This window comes from Anolis sagrei, chromosome 5 (assembly GCF_037176765.1).
Source record: "Anolis sagrei isolate rAnoSag1 chromosome 5, rAnoSag1.mat, whole genome shotgun sequence".
NCBI lineage: Eukaryota > Metazoa > Chordata > Lepidosauria > Squamata > Dactyloidae > Anolis > Anolis sagrei.
In genome coordinates this window covers 191,497,989-191,513,526 of record NC_090025.1, presented here as the reverse complement: position 1 = coordinate 191,513,526, position 15,538 = coordinate 191,497,989, and the positions used below count along the sequence as shown (strand labels likewise).

Genomic DNA, 15,538 nt, shown 5'->3' with positions numbered 1-15,538 from the left:
ATGTTTTTTTGATGTTTTACCATCCTTGTGGGAGGCTTCTCTCGTGTCCCTGCATGAGGAGCTGGAGCTGACAGAGGGAGCTGACAGAGGGAGCTCCACCTTCTCTCCCTGGATTCGAACCGCTCACCTGTCAGTTAGCCTTCCTGCCAGCAAAAGGGTTTAACTCATTGCACTACTAGTGGCCTCTCTTACATGACTGAATGGGGTTGAGTCCTGGGATTTCTTCCAACAATGTTATTCTATGATTTCTTTTTTGTCCACCATCACTGAGATCCCTGCACAGTGTTCATTTCCAGTTCTAGGACTGGTTGTCCCATTATGGCTACTTAGTCTGCAGGCCACTCACATCCCAGTAAAGGAGAGGGAAAATGTAACCCTTAAGTTGTTATTGACTTCAGCTTCTAGCGTTTATCATTATCACCTCTTCTGCTTATAGCCGGCACTCCTGCTATTGCGTGAAGAATTCCCACTTAGAGACAGAGAAAATGATTGTTTCTTTTCATCTGCATTTGTCTTTTTAAAGAAATAAATAGTTTTTTTCCCTTCCTGAGAGAACAACACACTAATTGTCATCAAAGTAAGCTGAAATGCTCATCCATCTCTATTCCCACCTGGCAACGGAGGAGGAATTATCTTCGACTTCTTTGAAAACACAAATTTACCAATTACTCTTCCTAGAATTTAATGTGGAACCAAATGCAGTTAGAAATTCATATATTTCTGTGGTTGCAGTGCAGCCCACGAAAAATAATAGGAGTCATGTGCAACTAATGAGTGGGGAAAACCTCTTTGACCTATATATCCTAAAGCAGGCATGGGCAAACTTGGGCCCTTGAGGTGTTTTGGATTCAACTCCCACAATTCCTAACAGCCTACCGGCTGTTAGGAATTGTGGGTGTTGAAGTCCAAAACACCTGGAGGGCCCAAGTTTGCCCATGCTTGCCCTAAAGGCACCAAATCACACCTGATCTGGTAAGCTAAACTGGGTCAGTACTTGAATGGGAGACCATGAAGGAGTGCCAGATGCTTTAGACTAATATTTTTCTACCTGGGGGTCTGGATCTCTTAGGGGGTGTTAGAGGGGTCGCCAAAGAGCATCAGGAAACACAGTATTTTCTCTTGGTCATGGGGGTTCTGTGTGGGAAGTTGGTTCAATTCTATCATCGGTGGTGTTCAGAATGCTCTTTGATTGTAAGTGAACTATAAATCCCAGCAAGTACAACTCCTAAATGTCAAGGTCTACTTTCCCCAAACTCCACCAGTGTTCACATTTGGGCATACTGAATATTTGTGCCAAGTTTGGTCCAGATCTATCATTGTTTGAGTCCACAGTGCTCTCTTGATGTAGATGAACTACAACTCTCAAACTGAAGTTCATTGCCTACCAAACACTTCCAGTCTTTTCTGTTGGTCATGGGATTTCTGTGTGCCAACTTTGGCTCAATTCCGTCATTGGTGTAGTTCAGAATGCTCTTTGATTATAGGTGAACTATAAATCCCAGCAACTACAACTCCTAAATGACAAAACCAATCTCCCTTCCCTCAACTCCACCAGTATTCTAATTTGGTCCAGTGAATGAAAATACATCCTGCATATCAGATATTTACAGTACAATTCATAACAGTAGCAAAATTACCGTTATGAAGGAGCAACAAAAATAATTTTATGGTTGGTGGTCACCATGACATGAGGAACTGTATTAAGGGGTCATGCCATTGGGAAAGTTGAGAAACACTACTTTAGGCTATATTTCACAGGAAGGAATTGGCAAAAAGACTTGCCTAAGAAAAACCTATGAAATTAATGGGGTCACCTCAAGTCAACAGGCAATTTGAAGGCACATACACATAAATATAGTATACACAGTTCCAATGTAGATCCATGTTATAGCACTCTGTGAAAGTTTCCTTTGGTGGCAAGTGCTATAATACTCAGCATAACTGGGACCTGACTTTGTTGACAGCCAATGCCAGTTTCAGTGCGTTGTTGTAGGTTTTTTTGGGCTATATGGCCATGGTCTAGAGGCATTCTCTCCTGACATTTCGCCTGCATCTATGGCAAGCATCCTCAGAGGTGGTGAGGTCTGTTGGAAATAGGACAATGGATTTATATATCTGTGGAATGATCAGGATGGGACAAAGAGCTCTCTGCTGAAGTTAGGTGTGAATGTTTCAGCTGACCACCTTCATTAGCATTTGAAGGCCTGGCTGAGCCTGGGAAATGTTCTGTTGAGAGGTGTTAAGATGTGCCTGATTGTTTCCTCTCTGCTGTTTTGCTGTAGTAATTTTAGAGTTTTTTAATACTGGTAGCCAGATTTTGTTCATTTTCATGGTCTCCTCCTTTCTGTTGAAATTGTCCACATGCTTGTGGATTTCAACACAGTATTTTCTCTTGGTCATGGGGGTTCTGTGTGGGAAGTTTGGTTCAATTCCATCGTCGGTGGAGTTCAGAATTCTCTTTGATTGTAGGTGAACTATAAATCCCAGCAAGTACAACTCCTAAATGTCAAGGTCTACTTTCCCCAAACTCCACCAGTGTTCACATTTGGGCATATTGAGTATCCGTGCCAAGTTTGGTCCAGATCCATCATTGTTTGAGTCCACAGTGCTCTCTGGATGTAGGTAATGATTAGCATATAATGGCCTGACAGTGCCTAGAGGAAACTTTTGTTGAGAGGTGATTAGATGCCCTTGTTTGTTTCCTCTCTGTTGTTGTGCTGTTGTAATTTTAGAGTTTTTTAATACTGGTAGCCAGACTTTGTTCATTTTCATAGTTTCCTCCTTTCTGTTGAAATTATCCACATGCTTGTGTATTTCAATGGCTTCTCTGTGTAGCCTGACACAGAGGTTGTGAGAGTGGTCCAGCATTTCTGTGTTCTCAAATAAAATGCTGTGTCCAGGCTGGTTCATCAGGTGCTCTGCTATGACTGACTTCTCTGGTTGAAGTAGTCTGCAGTGCCTTTCATGTTCCTTGATTCATGTCTGGGCAATTCTGCTGCGTTTGGTGGTCCCTATGTAGACTTGTCCACAGCTCCATGGTACACGGTAGACTCCTGCAGAGGTGAGAGGATCCCTCTTGTCCTTTGCTGAACGTAGCATTTGTTGGATTTTCTTGGTGGGTCTGTAGATAGTTTGTATGTTGTGTTTCCTCATCAGCTTCCCTATGCAGTCAGTGGTTCCCTTGATGTCTGGCAGGAACACTTTTCCTCTGGGAGGATCTTCATCTTTACTCTCATGGCTTGTTCTTGGTCTTGCAGCTCTTCTGATGTCTGAGGTGGAGTCTCCATTGGCCTGTAGAGCCCAGTTTACGTGGTTCAGTTTATCTTGGAGGAGGAAACTGAAATGCCAGTTTCAGTTTAGGGCAGAGCTCCTATGCCCAGCATAATAAAGGTCTACCGCTTACTGTGGTAATAGATCTAAGTAGAATCATAGAATCATAGAATCATAGAATCAAAGAGTTGGAAGAGACCTCATGGGCCATCCAGTCCAACCCCCTGCCAAGAAGCAGGAATATTGCATTCAAATCACCCCTGACAGATGGCCATCCAGCCTCTGCTTAAAAGCTTCCAAAGAAGGAGCCTCCACCACACTCCGGGGCAGAGAGTTCCACTGCTGAACGGCTCTCACAGTCAGGAAGTTCTTCCTAATGTTCAGATGGAATCTCCTCTCTTGTAGTTTGAAGCCATTGTTCCGCGTCCTAGTCTCCAAGGAAGCAGAAAACAAGCTTGCTCCCTCCTCCCTGTGGCTTCCTCTCACATATTTATACATGGCTATCATATCTCCTCTATAAGTCTTTGATTATACTTTGTACGGGGAAATCTACCCCTTCATTTTCAGAAGAAAGTTTTGGAAAACCACCCCTGAGTATCCATTGCCTAAGAAAACCCTATGAAATTTATGGAATCTCCATAAATCAACAAAGCAACTTGAAGAGGCCAAATGTCATCATTCCAACGGCGCAATCTGGCCCTAAAACAAAACTAAATGCTACTATTTACACAAGTTTTGATAGCCTTCCCAGAAACAGTATATAACCACATAAAACCAATCATATGCATGAGTGTATTGAATATATAGTAGCCAGTCACTACGCACTAATTATTAAACCCAACTGGAAAATTACTAAGCAAGAGAAAACTTCTAAAGTTACGTCTCTCGTTTCATATTATTAGTGTCATTACTTGAAATGCCAGGTAGCTGAAGGTTGGCTCAGATGCTTTGAAAAATAGCTTTTGCTTTTAAGATTCTTAAGACCTTGGAGTATTTTGTTCTAAAGGAAAGCCGAGCATTAACTATATCAAAACAAAGGTGACGGTGTTTGGAAAAAGTAATTCCAGTTTTCACTGGGCCATCAATGGTAATAAGATTGTATAGTGCTGGGAATGTAAGTAGCCAGGCATTGATTTCATAGAAAACATCTCCCGGAAGCCCTATATAGGAGCTACTAGAGCAGTCGTTTTGAGGTCTGCTGGAGCAATCCTTAGATTTTACAACCCTGCGGGGGGTTTCCTGGCTGTTCCAACCCAGAAAATATTCCAGGCCAAAGTTGTTGCCCAGCTTCTGTATGGTGCCATTGTCTCCGGATGGGATGTGTTCAGACGGCGAAGCTTGAAGCACTTCAGAATCCATCTTGTAAGAAACTGTTCATACTTCTACCTGGCACTCCTGCAGCTCCGGTTCGGGCAGAGGTCGGTTTTCCTTCTATTACATCTCACATTCATTTCATTTTATTTAACTACTGGAGAATTTGAAAAGATTCCTCGGTTAGGGTTTCCCACAAGTCACGTTTTGAACAGCTATCCCATAGCAAAGTTTGGAGTTCATGATATCAAAAGTTTTCAATCATATCCTACTCTGTTTTTCCCCATCTTGATTTCAAAACAGCAACTTTGTGAAGAAATTTTTGTACTTGGAATCCAATTGAACCAGAGCCCCCAGTAGCGCAGTGGGTTAAACCGTTGAGTTGTTGAACTTGTTGACTGAAAGGTCACAGGTTCGAATCTGGGGAGTAGTATGAGCTCCCGCTGTTAGGCCCAGCTTCTGCCAACCTAGCAGTTCAAGGTACTGCTTAGGCGGGAATGTAACAGCGCTCCTTGCAGTCATGCTGGCCACATGACCTTGGAGGTGTCTATGGACAACGCCAGCTCTTCGGCTTAGAAATGGAGGTGAACACCAACCCCCAGAGTTGGACACAACTGGACTTAATGTCAGGGAAAAACCTTTACCTATCCAATTGAACAGACAGGCCCTTTATTAACAACTCTGATTTCTCACAATGGGATGGTCTCTACAAATGTGACCATCAAAGGACTGTTTATTTATATATTTACTTCACTTGTACTCCTTTTCTCACCCCAGGACAGGACTCAAAGCAGATTCCAACATATTTATGGCAAAATACATATAAAAACTAGCATAGAGCAACCATAACATATAACTATCAATTAGATCAGTGTTTCTCAACCTTCCTCACGCCACAACCCCATAATACAGTTCCTCATGTTGTGGTGACCCCCAACCATTATTTTCATTGCTACTTCATAACTGTAATTTTGCTACTGTTATGAATCATAAAGTAAATATCTCCTAAGAAGGAGATATTTTCATTCACTGGACCAAATTTGGCACAAATACCCAATACGACCAAATTTGAATGCTGGTGAGGTTGGGGGCGGGGGGAGGATTGATTTTGCCATTTGTGAGTTGTACTTGCTGTCATTTATCATTCACCTCCAAACAAAGAGTATTCTGAACTCCACCAATGATGGAATTGAACCAAACTTGGCACACAGAGAGCTCCCATGACCAACAGAAAATACTGGAAGAGTTTGATGTGTATTCATCTTGGAATTTGGAGTTCACTTATATCCAGAGAGCACTGTGGACTCAAACAATGATGGGTTTGGACCAAACTTGGCATAGATACTCAATATGCCCAAATGTGAATACTGGTGGGGAAATAGACCTTGACATTTGGGAGTTGTAGTTGCTGGAACTTATAGTTCACCTACAATTAAAGAGCATTCTCAACCCCACCAACGATGGAATTGGGCCAAACTTCCCACACAAACCCCCATGACCACAGAAATTACTGTGTTTCCTGATGGTCTTTGGCAACCCTTCTGACCCCCCAGGGACCCCAAACGCCAGCTTGAGAAATGCTGTAGATCGTAAAAATGTAACAACATTTAGACAGTTAAAACATGGAGTTATAAACGTTAATATAAACTTTAAAATCACATAATCCAGAAATCATGGCCCAAGGCCCTTCCAAATGTCAAGTATCAATTCCACGTAATCCCTGATCATTCCTTGTATTGCTTGGTCCCATAGCCAAGCTTTTACTTTTTTTCTGAAGGCCAGGAGCGAGGGTTCTGATCTAATTCCATTGAGGAGAGAGTTCCATACTCAAGGAGCCACCACTGAGAAGACCCTGTCTCTCGTTCCCACCAGTTGTGCCTGTGATGGAGGTGGGACCGAGAGCAGGGCCTGTCTGGATGATCTTAACCTCCGAGATTATTCAAAGAGAGAGATACATTCAGATAGGTAAACTGGCCCAGAAACTTTGAAGGCTGAGAGGGGATATGATAGCCATGTATAAATATGTGAGAGGAAGCTACAGGGAGGAGGGAGCAAGCTTGTTTTCTGCTTCCCTGGAGACTAGGATGCAATGGAGCAATGGCTTCAAATTACAAGAGAGGAGATTCCATCTGAACATGAGGAAGAACTTCCTGACTGTGAGAGCCGTTCAGCAGTGGAACTCTCTGCCCCGGAGTGTAGTGGAGACTCCTTCTTTGGAAGCTTTTAAACAGAGGCTGGATGGCCATCTGTCAGGGGTGATTTGAATGCAATATTCCTGCTTCTTGGCAGGGGGTTGGACTGGACGGCCCATGAGGTCTCTTCCAACTCTTTGATTCTATGATTCTATGACTCTATGAATTGTGCTTGGAAGCAGATTGGCAGCCAGTGGAGCTGGCATAACAGGAGGGTCATGTTCTCCCTGTATGCTGACCCAGCGAGCAGTCTGGCTGCAGCCCATTGGACCACCTAGAGCTTCCAAACAGTCTTCAAAGGCAACCCCACATAGAGCGTGTTGCAGTAGTCTAGCAAAGCTCACCTTTCCCAAACTTAGGCAAGCTTTTATAGCTCTTTGCCTTCCAACCATGCCAACAATTATGATGGAAAGCAGATATTCTCGTTCCCCTCTTGCCTTCTGTTTGTTTATTTGTGGGTCCCCAGCAATAGAGGCATTGCCACTCCATTGCTCTTCTGTTTATTATATTCTGAACCAAAAACCAAGTCTTGGGATTTATTTGGTCTAATCTACATCTCGTTTCTCCGCTGCAAAACTTTACTAGAGCCTTGGAATGCACTGAAACAAACCTTCCTTTTGTCTGAGGTTCCTGGCATTCCTTATCTCTCGGTAACCTTGTAGCACACCCCCACACCCCAAATATGTAATTGCTGCATGAACTAAAGATATGCTATCTCCTGAAGACAATAAAAGGAGTTCACTAGAGCTGACCCCTGGGTTTCCATTTGCCACCTTTTCCGATTGGAAGGCATGATAAAGTTAATAGGATTTCCTCTTGCTGCAGCTCTAGGAGGTGGAAGCATCGCAAATAGCATGAGAACCTTGTCCACCTTTGTTTGGGACTCCCCACTGTTTCACTGATCTGCAAATGAGAGGGCAGGGAGGCAAAGCAGTATTTGTCTCTTAATGCTGTGCATTAATATGCCTGGAATCCTATTGGTATCTGATGTGAATGCATATTTATTTATTTACAGTATTTATATTTCACCTTTCTCACCCCACATGGGACTCAGGGCGGATTACAATGCACATATACATGGCAAACATTCAATGTCATAGACATACAACATATATAGACAGACACAGAGGCAATTTAACATTCCAGCTTTTCCAGCTTCATGAGGTTATGCTCAATTCCGGCCACATGGGGAGCTGTTGCTTCACCATTCACTTGTGACACTGAGTCCTTGATGGAGTACTTCCTCATTCTTATGCACACTGCTGGAAGGTTTTTATGGTGTTATAAATTATTTAAATTAACCTCCCCACATAAAGCGGTACCTACATTTTCTACTTGACAGATGCAACTGTCTTTCAGGGTGAATAGGTCAACAGCAAGCTAGACTATTAATGGTCGGAAGCTCACTCTGACCCAGGCTGGCTTCGAAATCATGTCCTCTTGGTCAGTAGTGATTTAATGAAGCTGGCTACTAACCAGCTGCGCCACTTGTTGTTGTTGTTCATTCGTTCAGTCGTCTCCGACTCTTCGTGACCTCATGGACCAGCCCACGCCAGAGCTCCCTGTCGGCCGTTACCACCCCCAGCTCCCTCAAGGTCAGTCCAGTCACTTCAAGGATGCCATCCATCCATCTTGCCCTTGGTCGGCCCCTCTTCCTTTTGCCTTCCACTTTCCCCAGCATAATTGTCTTCTCTAGGCTTTGCTGTCTCCTCATGATGTGGCCAAAGGACTTCAACTTTGTCTCTAGTATCTTTCCCTCCAGTGAGCAGTCGGGCTTTATTTCCTGGTCCTAATATGTTCCCATACAGAAGGGACTGGACATTTGTTTCATCCTAAGAACATCCAAATTCGCTTCAAGGTCAGGGAAGCAGAATTAGATGTCACCTATACTGTAGAATTAATGCTGTTCAGTATTAATTGCCATGACTCAATGCTATGGAATTGATTGAGTTGTAGTTTGGTGAAGCAAAAGCATTCTTTGCAGAGAAGGCTAAGGCCTTGTAAAACTTGAAATTCCACAGCATTAAGCCATGGCAAATCCATGGAACCAAACTGTATTAATTCTACAATGTAGATGCACCCATGGAATCATAGATATGGATGAGGCCACCCCCCACCCTTGGGATCAAATTCCCTTCTGCTATGTTAGGTATACAACATCAAAGCCTTCCTGACAGATGGCCATCCAGCCTCTGTTAAAAAAAAACCTCCAGCACACCCCCAGGCAGCATGTGGGTCAGCATTGTGCATATAGGCAAGTATCTGCATCTGATGTGCTTTTAGTTCAGATGTGCATTCAGTTGTACAACACAGCCACTCAGGACAAGGGCTGCCTAGCATGATCAGTGTGCAATTCCTATATAGAGAGAGACCCTACATAGCTCTGACGTACAATGTCAGCCTAACTATGCCAGTGATAGCACATTGTGTTCCTTTCATAATGCTAGAATTTATTCCCATCTACTGAAACTGAGCAGTTAGAGGCTCCAAAAGAGATCAAAGGAAGGACGTCTTCACAGACAGGACATGTTAAATTGCAGAACTTACTGCCACAAGCTATGGCTGCCAGCTTGAATAGCTTAAAGCAGGGGTGGGCAACTAGGCTAGGGGACAACATTGGATTCTCAAGGCCCTTTGTGTGCATTAGGAGAGAACTGTCTCCATTACTTCCAAAAGTCTTCAGTAAAGGTAGTGCTTTCCCCTTGACATTAAGTCTAGTCGTGTCCAACTCCGGGGATTTGGTGCTCATCTCCATTTCTAAGCTGAAGAGCCAGCGTTGTCCATAGACACCTCCAAGGTCATGTGACTGGCATGACTGTATGAAGTACCATTACCTTCCCATCGGAGCAGTACCTATTGATCTACTCACATCTGCATGTTTTTGAACTGCTAGATTGACAGAAGCTGGGGCTGACAGCAGAAGCTCATGCCACTCTCCAGATTTGAACCTGCGATGAGATTGGATAAATTAAGGATATTTCAGCCTTCAATATACATTTATAGAGGATGGGTCTCTCAGTCACTGCTAATCATGATGACCAAATGAACCTCTAGGACCAGAGATAGAGCATCCCGTGTGCCAGTTGCTGGAAAGCATGGGGCAGAAAATGCGACTGCACTCATGCTCTGTTGATGGTCTCATGTGAACATGTGATTAGTCACTGAAAAATTAAATAGATTTATTTATTTATTGACTTATTTATTTACTATATTTATATACCTTCCCTCTCAGCCTGCAGGCGACTCGGGGTGGTTCACAGTTGGTATCAAGACCATAAAATACAATTAAAAATATTAAAATATTATAAAACCATAGCAAAGTCAATAACATACATATATCCTTAGCGTCTCCTTGCTGAAAACATTGGCCAATCACATCATCTAATTGTCACCATTTTCCTATGTCAGTTACGCTGTACTTGCAAATGCTTGTTCAAAAAGGTGAGTCTTGACTTTTCTCCAGAATGTTAAAAGGGAGGGGGCCGATCTGATATCCCTAGGGAGGGCGTTCCATAGCCGAGGGGCCACCACTGAGAAGGACAATAGTCTGATCCATCATGGATTTCCTTATGAAGTGATGTTCCTGATGGTGCAAACTGGTTGACAGGGGAATATACTGCTACCTGGGAGTTGTGGTGGAACTTTCTTCTCTTGAGGTTTTCAAACAGAGGTTGGATGGCCATCTGTTGGGCATGCTTGGATTGTGTCTTTCTGTATGGCACAATGGAGTTAGTCCTAGAGTCCCTTCCAACTCTAGGACTGTGTGTATGACAGACCTCTATGTACTCACAACTGTGGCACAGTTGTAATCCTTCATTCGATGAGTCCTTGGAAGTTAGGTCCTGTCTCCAACTGGCGTATATTGACAAATGGGAAGTTAGTTCCATAGGCGATCGTGGTCTACTCTGTCTTCTGAATGGTGTCCTCTGGCTTCTACTAGAAAAATTATTTTTCTCCACAGAATGGCGACAAGCAAGTGGAGCCAGGATGATCCTCCAGGATGAGGACCTCACAACCAAGATTGAGAATGACTGGAAGAGACTCAATACTCTTGCTCACTATCAGGTAAGCGGTTGACTTTTCAGGTTTGCTCAAAATCAGTGGGGAGACTCATAGCAGCTCAAACTTTAGAGCTCCATTCCAAGGAATGTTGGGCTAATTTCAGCAAACTAACTAACTGATGCAAATGGGAGATTCATTGGAGGATGGCTTAATAGAATTAATGCAGTCTGACCCGACTTTAACTGCCATGACTCAATGCTGTGGAATCATGGGAGTTGTAGTTTCACAAGCTCTTCACCCTCTCTGCCAAAGAGTGCTGGTACCTAATGAAAGTATAGTTCCTACGGCTTCATAGCATTGCGCCATGGCAGTTAAAGTGGTGCCAAACTGCATTAATTCTATGGTGTAGTGCAGCCTTGGTATAATAATAATAATAATAATAATAATAATAATAATAATAATAATTTATTTGTACCCCGCTACCATCTTCCCAAGGGACTCGGTGCGGCTTACATGAGGCCAAGCCCACAGCACATCAATAAACAAAGGCAATAACAAATAATCAATGCAAACAATTAAATAAAATAAAACTCAAAAATAAAATACACGATAAGCAATAAAGAATAACAATAATAACATACAGCATTTGAAAACCTATGGCTGGGCCAAATGTAATAATTAAAATTTTAAAATTTGAAATGCTGGACATGAGCAAGGAAGTGAACTAGGATAGGGTTTTCAGAGAAAGATGAGGGTGCGCAGACAATCCTAAATCAATATTAAAGTGCATTTGAGGACATATTGCTAAGAGTTTTCCTTATTCTGGGAAGGCACACTGGAACAACCACATTTTCAGGCTCCTCCTAAAGACTGCCAGCGTTGGGGCGTGTCTGATGTCCTTAGGGAGTGAATTCCAGAGTTGAGGGGCTACCACCGAGAAGGCCCTCTCCCTCGTCCCCACCAATCGCGCCTGCGAAGGAGGTGGGAGCGTGAGCAGGGCCTCTCCAGATGATCAAAGAGATCGGGTGGGTTCGTACACAGTAATGCGGTCATGCAGGTAGGCGGGTCCCAAACTGTTCAGGGCTTTGTAGGTAAGAACCTGCACCTTGAATTGGGACCGGAAAGTGAACGGCAGCCAATTGAGCTCCTTAAACAGGTATGCATAACGAAGTATCCAAAGTGGAATATCAGCATATTGGACAATGTCTTTAACATTTGTAGTAAAACCCAGAGAAAACAGACTGCCCAACCGCCATGGAAGCCACCAGTTTCTGCCTATTTGTGTCTCCCTTTGTCTGTTTCTGTCTGTCACCTTGCTGACATTCAATCAGAAATTTCCTAAGTGGATATAGGACAAAAAAAATAGTCACCTGCCTGCCTTCTTTTGTTGATTTTTTCCTCCCTCGCCCCCTCTGCCTTGCCTTTCCGGTGATGGCATCGGATGAAATGTCAAGCCAGAGATTAGAAACAGATTGGGAACGGAGATGAGATAATGAGGAGGACAAGAGTTAATTCCAGTCATAGCGGGAAAGAGATTGATGTGCTGTATGCTGGAGGGAGAAGTCAGAAATCTCCAGAGAATCCTACAAGGAAAGAGCACGGGGATGGGGATGGGGATGAGAGAGAGGCACAGAGAGGGGCAGGCATCTCTTCGCCAAAATGGCCCCCAAATTTCTCAAAACACGTTTTTCATGTGTAATATTTTTTTCCAATTTACATATTAATAAAAACAGTCAAACAAATCTAAACACTTCCTAACATCTAGCTTGAACCAATACAATACTTCCTAAGATCTATACAATATCTGTGTTTGGCTTTCTGAAAATTCCCCCTTTGCTTGCATCCTTCTACCCTACCCAGAACAACAAGAGAAATTTGCATAAAGGTAAAGGTGTCCCCCCCACCCACCCTTGACATTGAGTCTAGACGAATCCAACTCCAGGGGGTGATGCTCTATTCCATTTCTAAGCTGATGAGGTGGTGTTGTCCATACTCACATCCAATATCATGTGGCCAGCATGACTGCATGGAGAACAGAAGCGGTATCTATTGATCTACTCACATTTGCATGTTTTCAAACTGCTAGGTTTACAAAAGCTGGGGCTAATGACAGGAACTCACCCTGCTCCATGAATTCAAACTGCTGACCTTTTGGTCAGCAAGTTCAGCAGCTAAGCGGTTTAACCTGCCTTGCCACCGCAGCCCCTGAGTATACATTATATTGTGTGTGTGTGTGTGTGTGTGTGTGTGTGTGTGTGTATGCATGTGTATACCAAGATGACCTGAACATGTACTGCAGGAGATGAGGGGGGAAAGGAAGGAGCCTGAAGCTGTTAGGAATTGTGAAAGTTGGAGTACAAAACACCTAGAGAAGGGCCAAAGTTTGCCAATTCCTGCTCCAACGTAATTTGAGTAGAACGCTAGATGAGAAAGAAACAAGTCAGGTTCTGAATCCAGGGAGGAGAACTGTACCAAAGCACTGAGATGACATGGAGTGAAAGAAGCAGCATGACAAATCACGAAATCTGAAGTCACATAAGGAAAGAAAGAGAGAGCCAACCAAGAGCAGAATATAGGTGCAATGTGAGCCTAACTACAGATAGAGTAGATGAAGTTGACAAGCTGGAATGTGTCCAGAGGAGGCTGACCAAAATAATCAAGGATCTGGAGAACAAGCCCTTTGAGGAGCAGCTTAAAGAGCTTGGCATGTTTAGCCTTCAGAAGAGAAGGCTGAGAGGAGACATGGATGAGGGCATGTATCAAGATGTGAGGGGAAGTCATGGGGAGGAGGGAGCACGCTTGTTTCCTGCTGCTCTCGAGACTAGGATGTGGAACAATGACTTCAAACTACAGGAAAGGAGATTCCACCTGGATATGAGGAAGAACTTCCTGACTGTGAGACCTGTTCAGCAGTGGAACTCTCTGCCCTGGAGCATGGTGGAGGCTCCTTCTTTGGAGGCTTTGAAACAGAGGTTGGACGGCCATCTGGCGGGGGTGCTTTCAATCAGTTTTCCTGCTTCCTGGCAGAATGAGGTTGGCCCTCAAGGTCTCTTCCAACTCTATGATTCTAAATGAGTTTTCTTCTGCGATAGAGGAATGAATGTTGGGATTGAGAGGGTGGAAGATCATCCAGGAAACTGCTGGAACCATCACTGCATAAAGTAATGGGAAAGAGAGCTTTTGCTGCAGACAAAGGGGCAAAAGTTTCAGGGTCCGCAAAGATGAAAAGAGCGACATTTAACAGCCGAGTGCATTTGATGGGGAAAGGAAATAAGTCTGCGGTACCGACACAGTTATGAGCCATTTGGTGCAACAAATAGCCTTTTCTCCATTTTCCTGGACTGTTCAGTTTGGGATTAGGAGATATCGAATTTATAGACCTGTTATTAGCCCCCCCCCCCCCCCCCACTAAAAAGTAGGCATCGGCATGCTCCAGAGTCTGTTTATATATATGTGGCAGATTGATGACAAGATAAAATTTTGAATATGGTTCCAGGTAAAGAAATATGATCTCTTTGCTGAATAACCATTTACCTAAACCTAAAATTATTGAAATTTTAAGCACTAAAAATGACTGAAATGTAAAGTATGACACTATATGGAAGGGGGAAAAAAAGATAAGGATATCTGATTTTAAAAGGGGAAAATATTGATTCCCTGAATCAAGAAGAATGGTTTGTTATCTAAGACGGATAAAATGTTTTTTCCTAGCATTACCTGAGAGATAGTAAGGTTGATTCTTAGTATAGGATTTATTTTTCAGCAGAAGTTTAAATGCAATTTAGTGGTAAGAGGTACAGTTAGAGCCATTTGATAGATGCCTTAGCTTGAAGGGGCGGGAAGTCATTTCTTTCCCTTTCTTTTTAATGGTTGTGAGATAGAGTGTTTTTCTTTGTTTCATTTTAATGTTAGATGTATACATAGGTGGGGAGAGAAATAGAATCGTTCTTTTAAGCGACGGTGGTCAGATATAGGAATGCTGTTGGTGTCATGTTTCGTTTATTTTTGATGTTGTAGTAAATAAAATATGGTATTATTACTGCCTGAACATCAAGCAAAAAGTGGGCACTAGAAACAACATCATACGAAAGCTGACTGGCACAACCTGGGGATCACAACCAGACACAGTGAAGACATCTGCCCTTGCGCTATGCCACTCTGCTGCTGAGTATGCATGCCCAGTGTGGAACACATCTCACCACACTAAAACGGTAGATGTGGCTCTTAATGAGACATGCCGCATTATCACGGGGTGTCTGCGCCCTACACCACTGGAGAAATTACACTGCTTAGCCTGTATTGCACCACCTGACATCTGCCAGGAAGTAGCAGCCAATAGTGAAAGGACCAAGGCAGAGACATCTCCAGCTCATCCCCTGTTTAAGCACTTCAACGACTTAAATCAAGACATAGTTTTCTTGGATCTACAGAGACACTCGCTGGAACACCCCAGCAAGCGAGAGTCCAAAAGTGGCAGGCCCAAACCCAGCACCTCAATCCATGGGTGATACCAGATCAGAGACTCCCCCCTGGGCACACAGAAGACTGGGCGACTTGGAAGGCGCTGAACAGACTGTGCTCTGGCACCACGAGATGCAGAGCCAACCTTCAGAAATGGGGCCGCAAAGTGGAATCCATGACATGCGAGTGTGGAGAGGAGCAAACCACTGACCACCTGCTGCAATGCACCCTGAGCCCTGCCACATGCACCATGGAGGACCTTCTTGCGGCAACACCAGAGGCACTCCAAGTGGCCAGATACT

The 15,538-nt window shown here is 43.6% G+C and overlaps 1 protein-coding gene across 3 annotated transcripts in view; it reads left to right on the top strand.

Annotated features, from left to right (window-relative positions):
- PLXNA4 (plexin A4) overlaps nt 1-15,538 on the top strand; it is a 770,557-nt gene that overhangs the window by 701,421 nt on the left and 53,598 nt on the right. For all 3 annotated transcript variants that reach the window (XM_067469348.1, XM_060776421.2, XM_060776422.2), the window contains exon 26: nt 10,735-10,838. In XM_067469348.1, coding sequence (XP_067325449.1) covers nt 10,735-10,838 — 104 coding nt within the window. The remainder of the gene's footprint in view (nt 1-10,734; nt 10,839-15,538) is intronic.